A 24,874-nucleotide genomic window follows, 5' to 3' on the forward strand; every position below is an offset into this window, starting at 1 on the left:
TCATTATCTGATTGAACAAAAAGTCACTCTCCATCTTTTTTATAAGTCCCCTTTAAGGGGGACTTTAAGGCTGCAATAAGGTCACCCCACAGCCTTCTCTCCTCCAGGCTGAACATCCCCAGCTCTCTCAGCCTTTCTTCATAGGAAGTGCTCCAGCCCTCTGATAGTCTTTGTGGCCCTCCTCTGGACCAGCTCTAACAGCCCCACGTCCTTCTTGTGCTGGGGGCCCCAGGCCTGCACGCAGCTCTCCATGTGGGGCCTCACAAGGGCAGAGCAGAGGGGCACAATCCCCTCCCTCCCCTGCTGGCCACCCCTCTGTTAGTGCAGCCCAGGACGCAGTTGGCCTTCTGGGCTGCAAGCACACACGGCTGGCTCATGTCAGGCTTTTTGTCCACCAGAACCCCCAAGTCCTTCTCTACAGGGCTGCTCTCAATGAGTTCTTCTCCCATCCAGTCCTCATGTCTGGGATTGCCCTGTTCCAGGTGCAGCACCTCGCACTTGGACTTGCTGAACCTCATGCGGTTCACATGGGCCCACTTCTCAAGCTCATCCAGGTCCCACTGGATGGCATCGCTTCCTTCCATTGTATCAAACAGAGGACTCAGCCTCTCTCCAGCAAAAATCCTTGAACTACAATGTGACTTTTGTTATATAAATTTATCATCATTCTGAGTCTATATAAAAAGCTCTTCGTAAAGTCCTGGCCAAACTCTGCCTTGAATTTTCTTGGTAGGACGCTTGTTATCTCAGTAGCAGTGCAGCAAATGAGTCAGCAGACAATGTGCCACTGGGCATGTTACTTAATCACTCGCATCTGCTGCCTTTGGGGACACATCCGAAAGAGGCATCGGTGTTCTCAGTCATGCCCCAGGGAGGCACTTACCCTCTGTGAGTGTGACTCAGCAACATTTCTTAATTATCTGCGAGTTGCAGGAGATTTCAAGATTGAATTTTTATCAGCAGCATTTTATCCAAAGTGGCGAAAAGCTTCTAAAAAAACACTACTGGGATGTATTCTTACTAGCTTTATGGCACTTTGCCTTCATTATCATAAACAAACTCTGATACCTGTGTAGTCTTTCGGAGAATTTCATGTAAAGCCACAGCAAGGCTCACTGCCATCACCTACACACACATCCTTAAAAGCAATGGCACTCCCCACCTAGGTTTGACCTGAGCTGGGCTCTTTATTTCCCGAGGGATGGTGGCCTTCCCTCACTGCTCCTCACTGTCAGCAAGGCTGAGCTGCATTGGCACAGGGGTCGCAGGTTTGTTGTCAGCTCGCTGGGGGAACACAGCTTGGTGCCAGGTGTCTGCACATTTAGGGTTGGGATAATAGCAATGGACTTGTAAATATTGGCACCTGTTGAGGATGGAGGCCCCAGAAACAGCTGGCAATGCATCTATGGGCCATTACCCGTCATTGGAAAAGTGCAACCTGGAGAACTGGGAAGAGACTGCTTTTGCTTTAGGAAATGCAGTAGCATCTGAACAAGGAAAGAAACAATGAAAAACAGGGAGAGGCTCCTGATGCGACCTGGAAAATTAGTGTCCCTGTTTGCCTCTCTCCACCTCTAGGCCAAGGTGGAGGGCTGAAAAATGCCTCAAAAGTCAATCACCTCATAAAAACCTTGAGGGTGGGGAAAAGAAAGGAGATGACCACCTCAGATTCAGCTGAGCCCATGAAGGACCATGGCCATCAGTGCCATTACATGTGCCAGCACCACGGTGTTGGGCACCCACATGGGGCACGATCGCTGAGCGGTGACAGCTGTGAGCACCTGGTGACAGTGTCAGGACGAGCAAGAACCAACCACCAGCATGGGGGATGCTCTTGATGCATGTCAGCACAACAAAGGTTTGTTTTCCAGTTTAAATTGTTAAGAACTCCATTATCACTGTGTCCTTACAATAAAAGTAAAAAACTTCACAGCATCTTACCTTTAAAATTAAGTGGTGAAAAGCAGGGTTCGTGATAACGTTTTCAAAACTGACTGGAGAACGAGGCTGCTCCTGAGTGAGGTTCCTCTAGATGCAGACAAACCCTTCATAGGCTTCCTGGGGGCACTCGTTAACTTAGTACCAGCATTAGGTGGCTTGCAGCTTTGGAAAGATCCTGCTATATTTCTGCATTTTCAGTTAACTAAATAATACAGGTTTGCCTCAGAGTAACTGAGGGCCACATGCAGGGCTGAAGGTCCCCAGTCCTAGTTCTAAGGAGCAATCTAAGGCCCTAATTTCAGCTGCCAGTTTTGGAGTTGAAAATTTGAAGCTTCCTTGTTTAAGCTTTCAAAGGAAATTGGAAAAGTAAGAATGTGAGGTTTTTTTTTTCCCTATTTCTATTCTGAAATTTGAAACAGCTGCCACAAAATGTTTATAACCATACATAGTGTTCAATAAATGTCTAAACCTGGAAGGAACTACGCATGAATTATGTCTGATTTATACATTAAATAAAAATAGAAAGAACCAGTTGAATTTTAAATGTTCTTCCTACACTCGGTAAGTCTTGAAATTATGATGTCTATAGAATATTGCCTGCAAAAATGTCTAGTGGTGTGCATATACTATATGAAAACATTTTAAAAGCATTCCAAGAGTTGATCGGATAGGGCAAATGCTTGGGCATAATTAAACCTTCATAAATCAGCTTTTTATGGGGAGAATTCTTGGAAAATAATTTTATTTTTAAGCTCACCCCATAATATGCAGACCAACATTAACCACAAAGAAAGGTCTGAGCTGCAAGTAATTGCTGTTGGGCAGGTACCCGCGCTCCGTAAAGGCTCAGAGAGCATAGCCGAGCCCGCAGGAGTTGAGCCCCAGCGGTGAGGCTCAACAGCCCCTGCCCAGCCCCTGACCCCGGCCACGGCTCACAGATCCCAGCTCATCTCCTTATGAGGAAATGAAGGGACTTTGATCACAGCTACTTTGGAGCGGTGGGAGCAGAGACCACGACCCCAGGCTGCGGTTGAGTGGCTCTCTGTGCCAGCCGGGTGCGACAGCACAGGAACAAAACTGGGGACTATGACAGCTGTAAACCCCCCTTACTGGAGCTGAAGTACAACTTCCACACAGGGTACAAATGAGCCAACAAAGTCATGCTGGAGCTCTGACTACTACCACTGATCCACCACAGAAGATAATGCAAAGCTGGTGTTTAAAAAGCTGCATCATTATAGATCATTATAGTCCGAAAATACTTTCCTAAATACTTCTGCTGCTTCTCTGGAGGATTAGTTTTAAACTGCAGCTACCCTCCAATCACACTTACTGGTTCCACTTTGAAGCAGTAATACTTGGCCTCTTTGACCTCAGGGAGTGAAGACATTTAATATCTTGTCTTCCAGTTTACTGCTCAGCCCAGACAAACGTAGCAGAATAAATTCATTAAAATGCAATTTTAAAAAGATAATTCCCTGGTTTTGTTAGCTAAATCACATTTTTGCAATTAACGTGATCATTATAAGCATTTTAGGCCTTGCTCAAGATCATCTGCATATACCAAAATAAAATATCCTCATTTTCCGTTTATGCCACAGCTCCATTAGAAAAATATTCCAACAAAACAACAAAATGAAAAGTTTTGTAACACAAGAAAGGGAGACAGTTGGTCCAAAGGCACGGACAGACGTGGCTTTGGTGCATGCCCCTTTGGCTCAGGGAGGCACTGGGGAAGGTGTGGGGTGTAGGCCCATACCCCCCTTGTGTCACTCGCTCCAGAGCTGGTTTGTATTAATTTACCTAAAGGCAGCTAGCTTTGGGACATCACTTTATGCTCTTACCTTTGTACTGCCCCCCAGGGAAACTTTTCAGAAGTAGCTCTGATGTCCATGAGGGCCAGTGGTCAGTCACACGGGACTGATCTTTTTATTGCAGACATGCTCAAAAGCCCAAGTTGCTGGTAAAACAAGCAGCAGCATAACAACCTGGTGTCTATACACAGGCCATAAGCCTTCGGTTGTAAAGTTTATGTTTCAAGGGTACAGAGGGTAACTGCCTGCCCGTCTTTACAAACGAGCAGATCAACCATCCCAGCTGCCTCGGCGTTTCAGTCCGCTTTCAGGGAGCTGTGACTGAATTCCGGGGGGAAATCAAGAGGTAAACAACACACTGGCAGCGGGTAGCATTGGTTACCTACCCCTTTGGTGGGTGATACGTCAACATGGGAGTTAATATACCCGTGTTAACTCCAGGCCTCATTAGAGTCGGACCTTGCATGAAGCTCTCCTTCCACAGATGGAGCACCTGCCTTCTCTTTGTGTTAGCGTGTTCCTGGCATGAAAAGCTTATAGTCTCTGACACGCGGAGGTTCAGAGCATCCACCGATCCCCCTTCTAGGAGGAAACAGATACAGGGCTGTGGAAGCGTGATGCAGGCTGTGAGCTGGCCCCCACACGCGCCCTTCGTCCCACACAGGGGTTTACAGTGCCTAAAGGAAGCTGCCACACAGGAAGACAGCAACGTGGAGAATAAGGTGGAAAGCTCCCTGCTCTGGAGGGCTGCTGGATGTTTTACCTTTTAATCTTGCAAAAATGCTCTCAGAACAATGTTGCCTTATTATGTCTGTTTCTTTAATTAGAAAGAAAAAAAAAAAATCCCCCAATTTTTAGTAAAGCACACTCGGGGCCTTTCCTTGTTCCTCTGTGGTTCCATGGTGGTTTTGCCACTGACAACAAAAAAGGAGGATCAGAGCCTTTAATGCCCTACTTTTAAGTGCTAGTACATTTACAGAAGACTATACAAACAAGCGCTGCACAGCAATTACACATATTAGATGTACACAGTATTTGTACATGTTGCTAAAACAATGCTGCTAAGTGAAGAAGCTTTATTAGTTTAGAGATTTTTGGCTGCTGTTATTAAAAATATATTTACCTGAAAGGAAATCCAAGTATTTCATCTTACAAACAAATGACCAAAAATATAGCAGTAAGCAACATAAACTATTGCTTTTTATGTTTATACAATTTTTTTTTTGGCATAACACTGCCATACAGTTACAGAATTATAAAATATATCTTTATAGTGCATTACAAACCCAGAAACTGGTTACCACTCCTACCACATACATATGGTATTGGTACTACCAAACATGCACGGCATTCTGTGATCAAACACTGCAAAGGAATACAGAGGAGAGAGCAGGACCATTCATAAAAACTGACATGTAGCTGTTTCAGTTCTCAAGTAAAAAATGGTGGGTTTTGTTTCTTTTTTTTTTTTTTTTTATCAATTACCACACTTTTTTTCTTAGAATACCTTTTAACAATGAAGCACACAATAGTTCCAAATTGTATCAGTGCAAACCTATACCCAATCTTCGGTCTCTGAACTCAAACTGCTGAAAGTACAAACAACCGAGGGATAGGTTAAGACACAGAAAGAGGAACAACTAATGATCAGCAAACATGCTTCGGCAGGTCCCCAAAATAAAAATGCCATAACCTGTTTTACTGCAAAACAATAAATTTCACAGTTAGCCACAGCAGTAAATACATTCAGTATATTTCACAATAAACTTTAGTTGATGAATACACCACCAGACTTGTAAGCGTGGTAGAATTAAAAAGTGCCAAGTTCCTAAGAAGTAAGAGACTTCTTTCAGAACAATTTGCCAATTCTCACATTTGTTATTTTACAGCAAACAGCTTTATGCTTCTGAAAATAAATATAAAAGTGATTATAAGCGTAAAGCCACGGGAGGCCTCCCTTTAATTGATCTCTATAGCTTCTGAGCTGTAGTTTAAGAGTCCACTACATGTGGCATGTATTAAATATATTCTTTAAAATAAACTCTTGCTTTCCCTGATGGTCTTAAGTAGGTATACTTAAGAATGTGGCATGTAAAAGGAACACAGATCCCAGGAAAATAAATAATTTACAGGCAATACAGAGCGCAGAGATATTACAGAGACACAATTTACATTCCTCTTGGAGGACTGCATTTAAATACCTGTGAGCAGCGTATCTACTATTACAGCCCTGACTGTGATGTGAAGAGAGAGCAGGGAGTCCGTGCCTGGACCTTTTAGTCCCATCCTTCATTTTCAAGCTCCCTTCTCCAGCAGGAATGCCATTTGAGCAGTTACTTGTATTCAACTGGAATTGGAACTAGGGACATGCATTAAAATAAGTTACTGAAATACGGAATGAGGAGCATGGTTCCCAGCACACCTCAGAGAGGATTTTTGTCTTCTACATAATCACAATGTTACACCGATTTATGCTGGCCCAGATAGATGCTCTTACTACTTGTCTCCAAATCCAGTGTTACCTCACTCAGATGTGGGCTAGAACAAGGTTTTGCCTTTGATCTTGCTTTCACACTGACAGAGATAAAAAGCAATCATTTTTGCATTTGGAATCTGACTTCTAGTACTTTATATAGAACAATTTATGTGTAAAAACTTTATTCAGAAGGGACACGTAAGATAATACTGTCATCAGCATAGAACAAGTGACTAAATTTTCTGCCTAAGCAGGTATCTTAGTATTACAATATCCCAAGGCTTTTAAGAACAGGAAATGGATTAGTGTTCATCTTCCAGTAATTGTGTTCAAACGCACTAGCAATTCCTGAATAAACAAATTTGAGACAAAAAAGAGATTACTTTTTGCAAACAAAACTAAACTGAAATGTGGAGCTCATAGCCAACAGGGATTGCTGATGCTGAAAGAATGCGTGAGCTTAAAAATGGAAAAACACATGGAGAAAAAAACCTTTAACTGTTCTTTCACACAACCTGTTGGTGGCCACTGTTGGTGACAAGATACAAGGCTAGATATATCTTTGGTTCCGATCCATAATGGTAATTCTTAAGCTAACATACACCATTGACATGATTTTGTCACAGTTTTATTGATGGAGAAGCTTCATACATTTATTTGCATCTTATTCATAAATACTGCTTCTGTCAAGGAAATTTAGTAATTGACCTATAAAAGTATAATAAGGGATAAAAAAATAAGGGATACATTTTCACTCAAACATATGTATCTTACCATTATTTGTGATCAGTTTTGCATTACTGTATTTATTATCACTTGCTTTTTACTAAGAAGAGGCAATATTGTATCTTCTAAGAGGAAAGTGCTTTCCATTTCTATAAACATTTTGACTAAGATTATTTTTTCTAAATACTGTGGTATCATCTTGGGTGATACCTTGTCTAAGAGGACTTGCCTTTCCTCCATAAACATGGTTAGAAATTGTCTACAGGAATTAGGTTTGTATCACAAATATGATCACAAAAGCCTGTTACCAAGTGGTCTGTAACAGTACTTCTACCTTTTGGTTCTCTACATGGTCTTTACTACTCCCCCCTGTTTCTCAGCCACTGAACAAATCACTACCATCACAAATTTCAGGAAAAGAAAGGTACACAAAATAATACAATTAAACAGATATAAATAAGTTTTATTTTAAAAAACAAACGAGAGCTGATTTCCATTTAAATATATTAAATCTCCCTTGACTTACCTTATTGGATCATCCATCAAAATTATACAAAGCTTATAGGGTCTGTAAACTTTCTGGCTCTAGTACAGGTACAGTACAACTGTAGATTGTTAGAATCATCCTGGAATAATTAAAGGAGGCTTACACTAGGTTACGTGAAATATTAACCATGATTATACAAATACCTAATGCATCAGACTGCTGTAAACTTAGGAGTAGGAAACTGAGGAGCTGACCAAGCCCCAGAACAGCTCCCAAAGGCTTACTGAAAATATTTTTAGCATCCTTCAGGTTCACACCTTTAAATACGAGCAATAGACACCAGAAGCTTGGTTCTGCTCCTAGACACGTGCACATGCTAACTGCTCTTCTTATCTGAACAGCCTGCAGTGCATACCTCACGTACCCAAGCTTTTAGCCTCTATGCCAACCCATCCACAGGCACCGAGGCACAGTTACGTCCTGGCTAGTAGGGTACAGAGCTGTAACTAATCTTAAAGTGCTGCATTTTTGCATGATTTTTACAATTGCCCTCATTTGCACGTGTGCACTCGGTAGCAGTTTGTCAAGTTGCACATTCATACACCCTCACTGTGGGATAGGTAAAATCAAATTCACAGGTGTATGAATGTGCACACTTCTCCCTCAGCATCAGGGGCTGTTCAGATGTACTTGTTGGGAAAGAACCCCTGTATGGGAGGTCTCATTCAATTAATACATGACTAGCTCAGATTCTCGTAAAACACTGGGCCAAAATGCATTGTTACAGAGGTACGCAGAAATCCCTGAATACTTAAGTGCACAGCAAGACAAAAAAAAACAACGAATTTAATAATGAGCAATTGTCCTGACTTTCTTTGCACACACTAATTTTCTGAAGTAATGGTTAAATAATTAAGCACTGGTATTTATGGGAACACTTGAAAACCTGAAAGCCTTAAAAACTAAAGAAACTAAAGAAACCTTAAAAACTACAGAAAACAGGGTGCTTCTAGCTGCTAAGGACATCATCCTGTACTAAAACACATATAGTGCACTCACTTGATCCCCACAAATCTCCATGTCACTCTACACTTTGTGACTGCTCTGCAATGAATCCTTCTTTCAAGCACTTGCAAAATCAGGAAAGACAACTCCTCCATGAAAATAATGGTAAACCCGCACATTTTACACAGAATTTCTTAGTTAAAGTTGAAGTGTCCCATGGGAGTAATTCTGTTGATATAGCTATAAGACAAAGGTTACAGAAAGCAGGAGGCCATCAGAAATAAAAAACTTCTCTTATCCCAAAGTTCTTCACGGCTAATTGACATGTCACTGCTATTCTCACTTCTATAAAAAGCAACAGAATTATCCTAAATTGGGGATATTTAAAAAATTTTTTTTAAGTTAATAAGGATACAGGTTTCAAAGTTCTCAACTGTATTTTAAGACACACTGGGCTCTTAATGCAAACAGCCCTGCCAGGTGAAAACAAACAAACAAACAAAAATAAATAAATAAATAGACAAGCAAACAAAAAAAAGAAGTAATTTCTTAGATTAACTACGCAATTACGAGTGGACAACCAGCAAGCATATATAGGTGAAAGCTGTGTCACAATAACATACTGCAGAGAAATATTTTGGATGTGCATCCCAAGAGCTTTCTGGTTTAAGAGCTATAGATTTCTCTTTCTGTTGTTGTTCAGTAGTCAAAAGACGGAAAATCTCCTGAGATCATCTATGTTCAATCAAATTAGAATATAAATATAACACCCCTAGTGTCCCCTATTCCTGCTGAACACTATGTATTTATTAAAAAAAAATGCTTAACCTCGGTATTAAAGTTTAGAAATTGAAGGTTCTGTATAACTAGCTACCTTACAGTTATGTTCTTCATACACACTGTAAATATTCCCTATGCCATTCAAGAAATAACTACGTTAAACAATGCTATTAAGTTGGCAAGGTTAGGCACTCAAGATTTAAAAAGTCAGCGGCAGAACGTAAAGCTGTCCTCCCTGCGTGTATGCATGGGGTTAGAGTCTTGAACTACACGGACCAATTTTATCTAAGCATTTCCTGTCCCCTTCTACTCAGAAGGTCAGGGCCAAACATGAAAGTGGTTCAAGCCCAGGGGAATTGGAAGATAATTCTCAGCACCAGCCTTTGTCGAAACAGTGGCTGTGGGGAAATTCTCTGGGACATTTCCATTCAGACAGACTTAACGTCTGTTTGAGCAACCTGGGCTACCCTTAATAAACAACTCACAAACATATGTGTACATACGTCTCTTTCCTTATAAGACAGCACAGAAAAGGAGGAATGTGACTTTCCTCTTCTCTGCCTTCTTTGGATGGAAAGAGTTTATAGTTTTTGTCCATAGGTACCCCAATCTCTAACTGCAACTCTGTGTGACCCCAAGAAACAATACTACCCGGGGAAAGCAAGGAGTGATGTACTGCCGTAATGGGAACTGGCGACACAGAAAAATATAAGACATTTTGTCTATGCTTTGAAACCCCTGAAGACTTTGTCATTTTGAGTTACAAGACTTGAATCAAGTCTTGCAGCACTCTGACACTCAAACTGTAGTCAGGTACTTGCTTTAAAATATTTCATCAAAAATACATTAAAGGCAGTGGATTATATATATATTTTAAAATAGAAAATACATATAGACGTTTTAGACTACTTTAGGACTGTAGAAAGCATGAGTTCTACCTGCATTATTTTTTAATTCATACAATTAACTTGCTGGGTAGTGTCTTGCTAGATTGAATGGCATGAAGTCAGAAGAGGATGCTCAGGGAAAGCAGATGGTCCTTAAGTAAACAACATTGGGAAAGATCTTAATTGGGAAATTCCTATCTGTTGGGCTCTAGTCATGCTAGCAGGCTGGCTTTTCTCAGGTTTCAGCCTATTCTGAAAATAACATTAAGCAGTGTGAAAGACCTCTGATAGAGCAAAGGGAGGAACGAGACAGCTGGAATTCCCTTCTCTCACAGACCAGCATCTGTGGGTTCAGCATTGTACAGACCTCAACCAAAACCGGCCAAGAAATGTCCAAATTTAGTTAAGATCCAGCCAGACAGGCCTGGTGATGGTCTATCTGGTGGCTTTGATGCTTAAGCAGTGCTTTGCTGTGAAGATGCTGCTTTTGAGCTGTTGGTGGTTGATTTCCAGGGAAAGAGGCTTCACAGGTGCCGAAGCCAGCTGGGCGAGCTGATCAACAGAGTGCTTTCACACTGAGACCACAGCTAAAAACGATTCCACCTCATACCTCAAATTAGCAGAAGTGGCAAATGAGTCATGAGAAAACTTCAAAGGGACTAAAAGAAGTTTAAAGTGCATCTTCCCTTGTACCCAAAAGCTGTGGATACAGTTTCACTGTAAGTTAAACTTCTATTTGATGTAAAGGATACCCAGCTGCATAGGATATTTTGCTATCTATTACCTAGTGTCTCAGACAAGGGTGCTAATCTACGGTAAAATGCTGTGCAAATACTGCCATTAACATAAATATAGTTCCCCCCCAAAATTTTAAAGTCTGCTAGGGAAAAGCTTTGCTCTTCAAAGAATTTCTAGCCATTTCATAAAAAGAAATAAAAATTTAAAGCAACGTAAAAGGAATATCAGGATTTTTAAGTTTCAAGACTTTCTAGTACATTTTAGGTAGACAAAAAAATAGAAGGATGAATGTAATGGAGTATCTATTTTTTTTCCTATGCAATCTGTCTGGAAAAGATAATGAATTCCTAGGCTTTGAACTTACACAATTATTTTAAATAACCATACTTGATTTTCATCTGATAAACTGAGATTGAAAAAGGTAAAATTCATTAACCTAACAAAAGTCTAATCTGATGCATTCACAACAAGCAAAGTCTCATGAACACTTTATACTAGATTTGATGTAAATGTTATGCAAAATGAAAAAGTGATGAATAATTTACTTCACTCATTACGAAACAACGATTTTTAACCTCAGACTCATGAGTTGAGGTCATCCTTAGTTTTTATGGTGGTCTCCACTGAAAGCGTATCCTTATCAAGGTTATCTTGTACATCTGCTGACATGCTATTTGAACAATTCTCAGTGTCACATGAATCTTTCTCTACAACGCTTGGATGATTTCCGGAGTCATTGTCCATACTTTCATCATCTTTTTTTGAATGAGAAGCATCCTCCTTTTTGTCTGAAGTATCATGAATTTCTTCTGGTTTTGAAAGCTGACTAGTATCAGTATCACTGTTCTTTTCACTGCTGTTTTGCTTAAGAGCATCACAGTTCATTTCTTGTTCATCCTGCTCATTTTCTTCTCCACTTTTCGTGAGTTCTACCTTTCTTTCTTCAGTTACTTTACTAGTTGAGCTTCCAGTTGTAGATGTACTCTTAGGCTCCTTCAGTTTCTTATGCTTAGAAATGTAACTACTGTGAACAGAAACAGGAGATGCTGGTTTTTTATTTGTTTTGCTTCCCTCTGACTTCTGCTTTTTTGGGGGTCCCCAGATAAAATGCTCTGATGGTGTATAATGTTGCTGGGCAAATCTCAGGAGTTTTCTCCTTTCTCTTCGGTCTCTAATAGTATACACAAAATATTCTAGAGCACTTTGCTTAATATTAGGAATGGTATCTTCGACAAGAGCTTCATGGAGAATAAATTTTACCAGGGGAGATTTGAAACTCTCATATCCAAGTTCACCGAGACTTTTCAGAATTCGAGTGATTCTCAAGTAGTTGTGTTGAGACCTTTGGAAGAAAAGGTTGAAACAATTCCATTGAACCAGAAAAGAAAATCCTTACAGATACAGAACTGGAATGCAATTCCTCACCCATTTTTAATCATTCAAGACGTGTACTTCAAGCTTTCTGTACTTTAATTTCTCACAGCTGATGAAGCTTGCTAGTACCTTCTTTGTGAGGATGTTTCAAGTGAAAATTAGTGTCTGCAAAAGGCATTGAGGCAGTAGATGAAAGAAAAGGACTGTGTACCAATTTTGATTCCTTCTAATGTATATATTTTTCCAATGAGAAAGCACAGTCATTCTTATAAAACATGTTTCTTGTAGTGTATTATAGTCATACAGCTACAGAACATGATTCACTAGACTTCACTTATGCCATCTAAAAGCTGTGTCTCCAGTCTAAGCTAGCTACCTACATTACTTAGACAGTCAGTCCTGAGAGGAAAAACGGGCACCCCTGGAGAGCAAGTCCTTCTATCATAACATATATCTAAGATAAATGGAATGAGTTATCTTCTGGAAGTTTTTCTGAAGTACTATTTCTTCATAAAGCATGCCTAGGTGAATAGTGAAACTTAAATGTCTAAATTTCAGATGGCCAAAATTAAGTAAAGAGAGTCTCAGTTCCTGATTTAAAGTAGCATAGCTGCTCACTGGTATTATAGTGAGCAGCTACACATCAGTGTGTATATATTTATATATATGCACATATATATACACAGGCACACATATATACTCACACATCATTACTGTATATTATAACAACATAGCAATTACAATGTAAGAATGTGCAGTGAGTGACATTTGGGCCTCCTGAAACTTTCTTTTATCTATGGCCTGACTCTGAGCACGTACCTGTCAATTAGCTCATAATATTTGAGTGAAATCAGTGCTTACATTATTTTCATTATTCATTCACATTTAGCCATTGGCAATTCTACCTTAAGAAACAAGTTTTTGTTTGGACTAAACAAAATATTGCAAGAAAACAATCTTTAGCTCTGCAGTCAGAGGTATTACAAAAGTGATTACAAGATTTGAAAAGAAATTTTGATACATCTGCACTGGACAAAAATCCAGTGCAAACTTACACTCCCCACAATGCCAAAGGAAGATGACAGATGGCGTTTTGCTGAAAGCTGGGGGTAAAGTTTGACTTAATAAATGTCTAAACCTCTCCAGTTAGGCACTGCTGTTAAAAAATATTAAATCCAACACATATCATGTTTTGAGAAGGGAGGGAAATCTTTATTACTTAGCTTCCATACAGCTGTGGAGAATTTGAATTTTCTCAAGAAGAAACACGATTACAAAATAAGCATCTCATTCCTCATAATTGAGGAGCAGTGCTTTGGGATCAAGTGACAATGCACTCAGTAGCAAGACAGACAAACTAGTTTGGAATTGTGATCTCCTTCAGCACCATTTGAAGTTGTAAGTGTGGGGAATTCACTGATGTCATTTAGACTGCTAACGGGTGAGAAGCACAATCAAAAAAAGGGGAAGGAGGAACATACAGATACAGACACAAACCAGTTACAGACTATTTCTCTTCTTTGCAATATACATCTTCCCTTTCTCTAGGAAACAAAAAGCTAAAGAGATTCTATGGCAATTCTAGAGCGTTGAGTGGATGTCATTACTTACTCATTCAAATGCTGAAATCTTTCTTGCCAGTTAGCAGCTCGGGCTACGTTTCCAGTTTTATCAATTAGCTTTATTCCAAAAAACTCCAACATCATTTTGTAAGCCAAAAGGAATCTTCTAATTGCTTCTTTTGTTTTCTTGAACTCCTAATAAACAAAGAATACATCCAAAATTCTTAGTGGCACTGAATCAAGTACTTCTGCATTGAATAGAACATCTCTACATAACAAAAAGTAGTTATGTATCAATATTAATGGGATGGTTTGTTTTAAGCTCAACTTGTACTACCTCAATTTCATATGTAGTTAATTCTTTAGCATAGAAGTTCAGACCTTGTTCCCTCAGTGGGAAAAGCCTGTTAAAAGAGAAAAAAAGCATTACAATTTACAGCATATAAACACTTAATCAATGCGATGCTTTGAAACAGAAATAGGTAGTAAGTGACCAACCACTGTATGTAAGTGTGGTTATGCTCCAGTTTTTCATAGTCTCCTTTCCATTTATTTAGGACTTCTTCAATGTAAACCCCTGCATAAAAATAATTTGAAAACTGTTAGGTAGCCATCAACACCAGTTTTCAGCTACATAAAGAAAGTACATGCCATATTAACATAATGACAGAATACAAACATTTTTCTTTCACATCCTATGTAAAAGTAAGGTCTATTGCAAACATTAATTTTAAATTAAAAATAAATTAGTTACTGAAACTTAATTAAAGACAAGAGTTTTATCAAATTTTAATACAAACAAGATCAACTGACTGATACCATGTTACTTACCAGTAGAGGGTATGCAACAGTAACCTCTGTAATACACACTTTTCTGAACATCCCATGTCCTAGATTCCTTTACCACACATTGACAAACCACTTATGCAAAATACCAGAACACAGTCACCTGCCATGTCTTTAACACGAGAAAGCTCTGCATATATATTGCCTTAGAATTATACAGCCACAACATTTTAATAGATCTTTCATTCCAGGAATCTTTCCAGCTGTAAGTAATATTAAGATCTGAAAATCTTTTGCAATTATCTGCAGCCAAGAGAATTGATGTATTATTTACTGCTACAAGTTCGACCTTGGGGCCTCAGGTAAAGCTCAACAAATGGGAATTTCAGCTTTTAGTAGTCTCAAAACAGTTGTGGAGTTTAGTCAGTTTCTCTCGGAAAGACAGTGGTAGAAAAAGGAGACAAAGCACACACAAAAGAAATCATTCTTTGCACTGAGACCATTCAGTCATGGGCCAGGGCATCCCTTTTCCAGGCACTGTACAAATACACAAGAGGAGGTTACTTGCTCCAACAGCTACACAGTCTCTTTCCAGGAACACTCAGCATTAGCCTATTTCTACTCAGAAACCAACAGTATTTTACCACTGCAGCACGGCCTCTCCCAAAGTCAAATAGCACAGTGGCAGCCTAAAAAGCCCAAAGCCCCAGGTAACTAGTCTCCTACTGCATACGAGATCTCTTTCCAGCCCAGTCAAAATTTCTACCTCAGTCCCAATGAGCTCAAAGAGTCCCAATGAGTCCCAATGAGTCCCAAAGAGCTCACTTGGTGCTTTTCTTCATGCAATGGAGAAAGAAGCCAGTCAAAGGGGTTGCTAAGAACATGGGGTTTACAGCGCATGCAAGGCTGGAAAAGGACCCGACTAAGAGGATCTCCTGCCATCACCATACTGTGCACAACTTTTACAGTAACTACATTTCAAGTATCAGATAACTAGCTGCTGAATTTCAGGGACAAGTCAGAAGTGCACAGGAAGTCCACAGGTCATGGAATTAAACTTCCGATCTAAGACTGCACTAAAATGTCTTCTTTTTTTTTTTTTTTTAATAACATTCCCCACTACTGCGGTCCATAACTTGGTAGCTTAGACACCTCTGAACACTCTCACAGACCCGAGTTAGGTCAAGGTGGTGGCTAATCTTTGCCATTCTCAGTAAAAAAACATCTGCACAGCCAGAGCTCACAGCCATCAACACTTCAGCTTCTGCAGCCTATCAGCTACTTTTGACACCACCAACCATGATTTTCTCCCAAAAGAGAAAATTTTAAGACCAGTTTTAGTTTTTACAAGCTTCAGTCATCAAAGCTGGTGGAGGGCTTGCCTCCTGTCTCTTCTCCTGGCCAACCCTCCGGAATACCTCCTTCCTTTTTTGCCTTTTAAAGGATCCCCCTTGCCCCAAACCTTTTCTGGCTTTCAGTTTCAGGTTCACATGGTCCTCAGTACTTTTATCTTTCTTTCAGTACCTGTTCTCTGTGTAATGGCTCATGAATTTGCTTTCTCTGTTACTAGGAACTCACAGATTCAATTCTTCTTGCCAAGCTGAAAACAGTCTTTAATATTTGCTTGTGGATATCTAGATAAAGCTCAAGATAATTAAAACAAAAGTCTTATCTTTCCTTCGCGTTACCTAATTTATCTTCTCGATTGCTGAGGTTATTATCACTATCCTGCCTATAAGCAGCTGTCATTTCCAACCTTCCAAGCTATATTGATGTCTTTACACCATCCTGTATAACATTCCAGCTTTCCATCAGAATTTTGACGTTTTGCATCTCAACATCCTTTTTCCCAGCCTTGAAAAGCACACTGTTGACACACTTATATCTACCCTGAATACTGCTGCTAAGATCATGTTTCTAGACTACACCTTTTTTTTTTTAAACATTGGCTTTTTTTGCTTTGCGTTCTTTCATTGTGAAGCCCTTTTCTGTAACACCAAAGAAAAACTATGTGCCTTCATTTTCAAAGTCTTTGTGACCCGCCCATCCTACCTTGTCACAACCCATGTGCTGCCATGAGATTGATGCCTGCCTCTGGCCAGCCCTCAACCGCAGCCTCCACTTCTCACTTCTTCTGTATTCAAATATGCACTTTTGTATTTCCTCCCAAGCTGTTCTCGCACTGAGAGGATCTGTCTGCAAACACCCTCAAAGTAACCTCCGCCTCATTCTTTCAAAACTCTCAAAAGAGTATTTTTGATTGCAATTTTTTTTTGTCAATGGCTAAGCTCTCATGTGCCGAGACTCTGGTCCATCATTCTAACCAGTACTGTTTTATTGTCCCCTTCTGCTTCTCCATCTGTCTGCAGTCAAAGCATGAGAGACAAGAGGATAGCAAACTCTCTAGAGCTGGGTTTGTCATCTTTCAGCTCTTTCTGTATTCATGCAGAACCTTGCATATGAGAGTCCTGCTTCATTACCAGGACCACCAGGGGCTTTGATTATTATAACAATGATAATAAAATAATTTCTCACACATGAGGAAGTGACAGTGCATTCATTTTCCCCTCACATAGTGCTAGGAATAACACCCTGATCCCTGCCACTCCTTTTCGAGCTGCAGGAGTTTGCAAAGCATGGTGGAACAACTTTATCTTTGTTTAATAAAAGGCAGTGCCACTACGCTAGATCAGTTGTGTAAAGAACACCTTATACTACATCACTCTGAAAAACACACAAGAAAAGCACCACCTCTCTACAGCAGAAGCTAACTTTGGCTTAAGCATAACTTGCTTATCAACATGTTAGTTGATAAGCAACAGAGGAGGTTTAAATCACACTAAATATAGCCATACACCTCTAATTTGTCAGCATAGTAATTATCACTACAGTTTCACTTTTGTTACTATTACTGTTGAACATTCCTCTGTTATCACTACTATTGTCCCAGATTACTCACCATCAGGTTTAAAAGGAATTTTATTTTTGTAAAAGCGGAGATTGCACAAGTCATTTTGGTATCGAAGATCCTTAAAGTTCTGCTGAAAGAAAGAAAACAGGACATTATCAACCTACAAAACAAAACACACAAACAAAAACAAGCAAAACAAAACAAACAAACAAAAAAACCCACACTACTGAGAATACCCACAAAGTCACATTCTGCTCTCTGAACAATTTGAGGACAAAAATATTTCAGCATTTTAGGAAAACTGGAAGTCACATGCATAAAGATTCAGCCCAGGTAAAACACTTTAAGGATGTGCCAGTTCCTTCTGACTGGTGCCTTCTACCAATACAGAGCAGCAAGCATAGCAGCACCCAGACTTTGGTCTCAAGGAACCTCCAAGAGACAAATAACATGAAGTCCAAACTTTATCCACCCTTATCAGCATTCAAGGCACAAATCTTTTCCTGGGCTCCTGCCATTATTCCCAGGCTTACACACCTCATGTGCTTGCATTTACATCTAGGATGAGAAGATGTTTCACCCCTCTCCTACTTAAATACATTGGACCTTGGCAACAGCTTTTTGATTACACTAATTCCTTGTATTTATTAGGCACCATAAAGTTTAGGAATTTTTAGGTTGTGTGCTGCTCTCTATTAAATAGGGAATTTTAAAGCATAAAATATTCTTACTGGATACTGGTGTCGGTACTTGTATAAATCTCTTGCTGCATAGAAGCTTCTCTTTGGCTTGGCTGTCAGCTCAGTTCCATCACCACTCTGAAACATTTAAAAAGTAGATAATAACCATAAACAAACGGACTAAATACTGAAACCTATGTAATATTAAAATAATTATTTTTCATAATGGATTTCAGCAATGTAAACATACACAAGTGCATGTATTTGCCTACTGCCTGGTCAAACACCAGGCATCTCCCTGCTGAATACTTAACACCACATACTTTAAACCTAAATCAAAAGAACCAACCAACCAACAACAACAAAACTCAACGAAACCCAAAATTATGGCTATGAGGTGTCCTTCCAATGAAGCTGAATTTTATTTAAACCGACAAGTTTACTGTCATTTCCAAATGTAAGACTTTTAAGTTAACCAGAACGTGCCAACAGACGATAAGTAATTGAACATGAAAGTACAGAGACACTACTAACTTTGGAAACCATACTATTTGCAAATAGTATGTCATGTGCATATTGTCTTAACTGCTATCACTAATGTCCTGTGGAAGAAAATGAACAGTCATTGACAAGCTAATTTGCAGTTTAAATACCTTCTTGAACCATTTTCTATTATTCATCTCCCAGAACTTAAGTTTAAATCCTAGCAAGAAGTACCACTAAACACCAAAAAAAAAAAAACCCACTCGCATAGAGAAAATATACTTGTAGGAGACCTTGTACCGAACCCCAGCCGTTTGGAAGCTATGACCTGAAACAACCAGAGCGTATCAAGGGCAATGGAAATAATCCCACTGACTCGACAGCACACTTGAAAAGCCTGCACTTATTGAGGAAAATGAAGTACCAGTCTACAGAGAATTCAGCTTGCTAGCGACCACTTCATGTTCTTCAAAATTTCTTTATCTCTGTACTATAACTATGAGTTTTGTATTTGGTAATTCACTAAAATAAGTCTCTACTCTAAAACCAACGAGCAAATTTGGGAACCCCTTGCAATACGCATGTAATAGGTTAAAGTGAAGTCTAAAAGGGGGAAGTTCCCTATGCACTGGACATTTCCCTTTATAGTTGCACATCCTGCTGCTTATTAACACGACGTTGTTGGCAAACAAGCATCTGTCCTGCATCCTTTCACAAGGCTAACTTTGACCACACCTACGGGCAAAGCAGGCTGACCTGAGCAAGCCGTACCTCCTGCGTGTGGCACCTGACACCATCGGGCATTAGCGATCTATCGCCACGCATCAAGCAGAAGAGGATAAAACACTCATACCTATTTAATTTTGCACAATGGCAGTGTCTGAACCAAATACAAATGCAGTATGTCCAGCAGACTAACACCTGGACCCAGCTGGTCCTCCCTGCCTTCAATCCTAACTCCAGTAAAATTATTGCCAAAGCAGCCCTTTAAACGCTTTAGGGCCAACATTTTTGGCAGAGCAACCCTTTATACGCTTTAGGGCCAGCGTTTTTGGCAAAGCAAGCTTTTATATGCTCTAGGGTCAGCAATTTCGGCAAAGCGACCCTAGAGGGCCAGCATCTTGAGAGCTCCCTAGAAGGCTGCCCGTGGCTAGGAGCCACCCCCGCTGCCCTGCCCGGCCTCAAGCTCTTTAACCCGCAAAATTCAGAGGCTGCCGAGGCCTGCCCTCCCTCCCGGAGCCGCCCGGCAGAAGGACGGGCAGGGCAGAGCCCTTCCCCGCGGCCCCGGGGGGCGAAGCGGGGCGGGCGGTACCTGCTCGGGGCCGGCGGCGTCGGCCTCGGCCCGCTCCCCTTCCTCCGGGGGCTCCTGGGGCCGGCCGTCAGCGGCGGGCGGCTCGGCCGGCTCCTCGGCGCCTCCCGCGGCCGCGCACACCCCTTCCAGGGGCCGCGGGTCCCCGGCGGGCTCCGCCGGCTCGGGCTCCGAGTCGGTCTCCCAGGTGGAGTCGCAGTCCTCCACCGTGGTGGGCTCCTTGAAGCTGACGCCGCTCAGCAGGCTGCCCATCGGGCAGGGCGAGGCGAAGGCAGGGCCCGCCGCCGCCTCCCGGGGGCCGAGGGCTGGGAGCGGCCGCCGGCTGCCTACGGCTGCGGCATGGCGGGGCGGGGAGGCGGCGGCACGGCGGCGGCCGCGGCTGCTCCGCTGCCGCCCGGCCACAGCCCACGGGCGGGCGCGGGGCGGAGCTGCGGGGCCCGGGCTTTCCACGGCGCCGAGGGCCCGGGCCCGCGGGGAGGTGCGGTGCTGCGGGGGGCTGGCCTCCCCCGGGAGGGGAGGGAAGCCGGGGGAGACGGTGCTCATCCAGAAGATGGCAGCCCCCCCACCTCCCCCCCGCTGGTCCCCCGCTCCTCACGGAGGAGACGCTGCGAGCACACGGGAGGGTGGTGGGGAGGAAGGAGAGGTGCCGGAGCTGGTGAGGGGTCTGGAGCACAAGTCCTGCGAGGAGCTGGGGTGGTTCAGTCTGGGGAACAGGAGGCTCAGGGGAGACCTTATTGCTCTCTACGGCTACCTGAAAGGAAGCTGTGGGGAGCTGGGGGTCGGCCTCTTCTCACAGGTAACTAGTGATAGGACCAGAGGGAATGGCCTCAAGTTGTGCCAGGGGAGGTTCAGGTTGGAAATGAGGAGACATTTCTTCTCAGAAAGAGCAGTCAGGCATTGGAAGGGGTTGCCCAGGGAGGTGGTGGAGTCACCGTCCCTGGGGGTGTTTAAGGAAAGGTTGGACGTGGTGCTTAGGGACATGGTTTGATACTGGTGGTAGGGAGATGGTTGGACTGATGATCTCGGAGGTCTTTTCCAACCTTTATGATTCTATACCTGGAGAGATGGGACTGGAGGGGGCAACAGCGGGGTGCCCAGCCAGTTTTAGCTGCTTCTAAAATCCCCCCAAGTTTGGGGGAGAAGCTGGCATGCCAGTCAAAGGCGGATTTGGCAGGAACAATGGCAGTGTATTCTGTATTTGGCTAGAGCGTGTCTTTGGAATAGAAGCATTGCCTGGAATAAAGACCTGATGAAGGCTTAGCACATTGTTTCCAGTGGCTGCTCGCACCCTCAGGATTAACGATGTGCTCTTCATTTCCAACCAGAATTGTCTGGCTTCGGTTCACACTCATGGAACTCTGCCTTCCCTGAAGACAGCTCTCTGGTGTCCAGTATAGTGACTGCTCCTATAGAGATGCACAACAATCAAGCCATCTCAAGTCTTCTTGATAAACCTCACCAGTTTCAGCTTCTCACTGTAAATTACTTCCCCTGTTCCCTCACTCATTTTTGTGCCTTTTCTTCTGCTACCGCCTCAGTGTTTTATCATCCTCATAAAAGTGCAGGTACCAACATTTCAATTGCATTTCAGGATCAGCAGTGTAGAGGTGAAATCATCTATGTAGTCTTGTTTGCTAGTATGCTCTTTATTAACTTAACGATTGCTTTAACTTAGGATGTCAGAGCATTGTGTTTATGTGCTCTCACACACAAAACCTTCTTCAGGTCCATTCCAAGTGTATGATCTGTACACATAGACACAAAGCAAAGCAAACTACTGGAAATACCCTAGTTGTCAGGCCTTGTTTTGGGCAAGCATATTTGTAGTTGCAGTTCACTCAGATGCAGATAAAGCTGTAAGGCCGACCTACAAGCCTGTCCTACAGCTCAGTCTGCCTCAGAAGCCCAGGCTTCTGCCTCCTTCCCACCACTGCCTGCCCACTTCTCCTCCTCTCCTAACCTTCGTGAAGCACCTTGAGTCCTTCCAACACTCCTTAGTCACTGTCATGCCAGCTGCTGCTTTCTGCTGCAAGATGTCTGGAACCAATTTGTCTTGACCGCATGCTGATTTGCCACTTCCACTGACCAACATCATCTGGTTCCAGTATAGCCCAGCTCTGCTTCCCTTCCTGTTACAGCTTTTATCAATACTCCCCTACATTGACTGAGTTTATATTAGGGACAACAGAGCATCAAAAGCCTGCCTTGCATATTCATCAAAAACAAAGTGAAGATTTTGATCATCTTTAGCTTGCATGGCAATTCTACCAAAAAAAAAAAAGGTAAGAAAGCTCTCTCTTGTGCAAATAATTGCACCTTATTATAGAAAGCTCAGTTATACCCAAAGAGCAAAGCTGTCAGGCAAATCTCATCACAGAGTTTTAGGAGGATTTTTTAAGGATCTTGAACTCAGGCCACCAATAAGGATCGGGAGTCAAATTAATTGACTTGGGAGAGTCAAATTAATTGCTATGGAAGAGCATGCAGCAAACAGAAGACTGCTTTGACTTGCTTACAGTAACCATGCCATTGAGGTGATGTCTTGGAGTTTCATGAAGTACTGGGGTGTATTTTTGGAGTTTCTTAAGGGTTATTAGCTGGGTATACCATATTGTTTGCAGCTGACACAAGAGGTGCCAGAAATGAGGCTGGCTGAAGCCTGATCACCTGGTGGTGGAGCACCAGGGTTGAACATATTTTCCGAGCCAACCAGAGATGTCGTAAGGCATTAGTCACTGCTATAAATGCGTTATTATCAGCAGGTAGGCTAAAAGAGCTCTCAGATTAGAAACTGAATTGAGTGATTGTTGGTATGGCACTCAAAAAAAAAAAAAAAAAGGCAGTGGCATGATTTTGAAGTGGCATCTTCCAAATGTTTCAAATACCTATCCAAATTATTTCTGTTTTAGCTGGAGTCAACTCTCACTCAATTAATTCTCATCCTTTAGCTTATCATTGGACAGTGGCTGGTTTCTAAGTGAGCTTGTTCAGGAAAGGAGGATTGAACAGCTCTTATGTACTTTAACATCCAACAAGAACCACTAGCTGGACAAAGATGGCATCTGGTTTGGGACCTGGCTGTACTGTCACGCAGCTGAATGAGAAATAAAGGTTTTCTTCCCTGAATGAGTCATTTCCTATTTTTGTCATCAGTTACTCGCAACTGTCTCTCAGCTGCCCAGAGAGATGTGGTTTGAAGTCTTTGAGATAACAATACTCTAAGCTTTGGATGTGTTGGGGCAGATCTGTTCTTTGCCAGGTTTGTACATTTTTCCCCTGATTAATGTTTTTCATTTCATTTTCAGCTGAAACTTTCACTGTTTCAGCTTGTTGCTGGTTCCAGTTGTGAACTACAGGCAGACAGGATTCATGAAAAAAATTCAGCACCTTACATAGCTTCTTAGGGCAGTATGTGAGAGCTTAAACAGATCCTCACAGAACATATCTTTATAAAAAAAATAATAATTTCAGTTATCTCACAGTCATAATTGGCAGTCATTTTAAGAAGGTGGTGAATTTTTGGCACTTGAGTTCACCAAAGTATTCCAGTACAAGAGTAGATTGCTAAGTGCTAAAGCCAGGGAGACCTGTTTCAATCAAGCAGTCTGAGTTCAGCATAACACAGGCCAGAGAAGTGCTTATCCTAGCTATTTTTGAAGAAAGACAGGAGACCTGGAGAACTGCAGGCTGCTATTACATCAAATACTGACTTTCATAAACTGATAGAGACATGCATATCCTGGTTATACACCTTTGTATACATTTTTGAACAGCATGGATTAGTCTTCTTTGCTTCTGTGAGGACACAGTTTGTAAGGAAGTCAAAATGGAGATACCACATCGTTTTCTGTAAGCTAATGCTGTATGTATATCATCGTGATAACTGTACAATTTTATTAAAAAATAAATATTAGATAATTCTAACACTTCTTGGGCGTATGTTTTAAACAGGATACCAGAATAGTCAATTAACAACTGCGGAGAGTCTTACCGATCTAATAATCAAGGTGATATAAAGATGGGAGGGATTATATATCCTTAAAAGATATGGGAAGAATCCACTTTGATAAATGGAAGATGTGGGCAAAATAAATAACACGGGTAAAATGAAACTTACTTGAGATAATATAAGACAACTCATAGTGTACTTAAACATACAGAGGTAGATTTTAGAAATGCAGGAAGGCAGCAGTGCAGCAGAAATATTTGGGAGTTACAGTATTATTAACATAAGTTTGGACAGGGGTCTGGATATATTTGGACTCCAACACGTATTTGGCAAGAGTCCGAAGCCAGACAGGTATGACAATGGCTCGTATGCAACAGATGGAGTTGAATGGTATTTTAATGGGGTTTGTTAACTTTTTGGCTTGTCTTTGAAAGGAACTGGGCATTTTCATAGAATATCTGACCATGGTGAATTTTTATTCTCTTCTTTAGTTCAGTAGAGCCCCAGATTGCTAAATGCAAGCCTAATGTAGTATCTAATTTATGAAGTTCGTGATTTTTATTTAGTGAATGCCATTGGAAATGAGTATCTATATGGAAACTCAAAAGTCAGACTGTGTATTTGCGTAAATCTGTTTATTGAAATGTGAAATTAAGTCACAGAGAATTAAGATTTCACATAGATCATGCTAGACATTACAGATCAGCATAATTAGTAAGTTCACTAAAGCCGATGAAGTATCTTCCATTTTTTGTTGGGTTATGATTACAACCTTGATGACCTTAACTATAGCCCTGTTTATTACTACGTCTTGTACTAGGGCTCTATAAAAGTTCACAGCCAAGGTAAGCCAAGAACAAATTAATAAAAGAGTATCTTACCATTAGACAGCCTAGGAGGTCAGAGAAGCAGTGCCAGTCTAGTCCTTGCTCCTGTAAGGTTGTGCTCAGTTTCTTCCCAGACTGG

The 24,874-nt window shown here is 41.5% G+C and overlaps 1 protein-coding gene across 2 annotated transcripts; it reads right to left on the reverse strand.

Annotated features, from left to right (window-relative positions):
* Positions 1 to 4,552: 4,552 nt before the first annotated feature.
* Positions 4,553 to 20,657, reverse strand: OGFRL1 (opioid growth factor receptor like 1). Of its 2 annotated transcripts, none has more exons than XM_083832463.1 (7): positions 19,963 to 20,657; positions 18,219 to 18,305; positions 17,536 to 17,614; positions 14,289 to 14,367; positions 14,128 to 14,194; positions 13,840 to 13,985; positions 4,553 to 12,196 (listed from the first exon to the last, which is right to left on the reverse strand). In XM_083832463.1, exons 1-7 carry the CDS (start codon positions 20,500 to 20,502, stop codon positions 11,437 to 11,439), a joined length of 1,758 nt encoding a protein of 585 aa, XP_083688589.1. In that variant the 5' UTR covers positions 20,503 to 20,657; the 3' UTR covers positions 4,553 to 11,436. The 2 variants fall into 2 exon arrangements, with proteins under 2 accessions (XP_083688589.1, XP_083688588.1); XM_083832462.1 differs by having other exon boundaries at positions 17,536 to 17,617.
* Positions 20,658 to 24,874: the final 4,217 nt, after the last annotated feature.

Source organism: Anser anser (genome assembly GCF_964211835.1).
Source record: "Anser anser genome assembly, chromosome: 3".
Lineage (NCBI taxonomy): Eukaryota > Metazoa > Chordata > Aves > Anseriformes > Anatidae > Anser > Anser anser.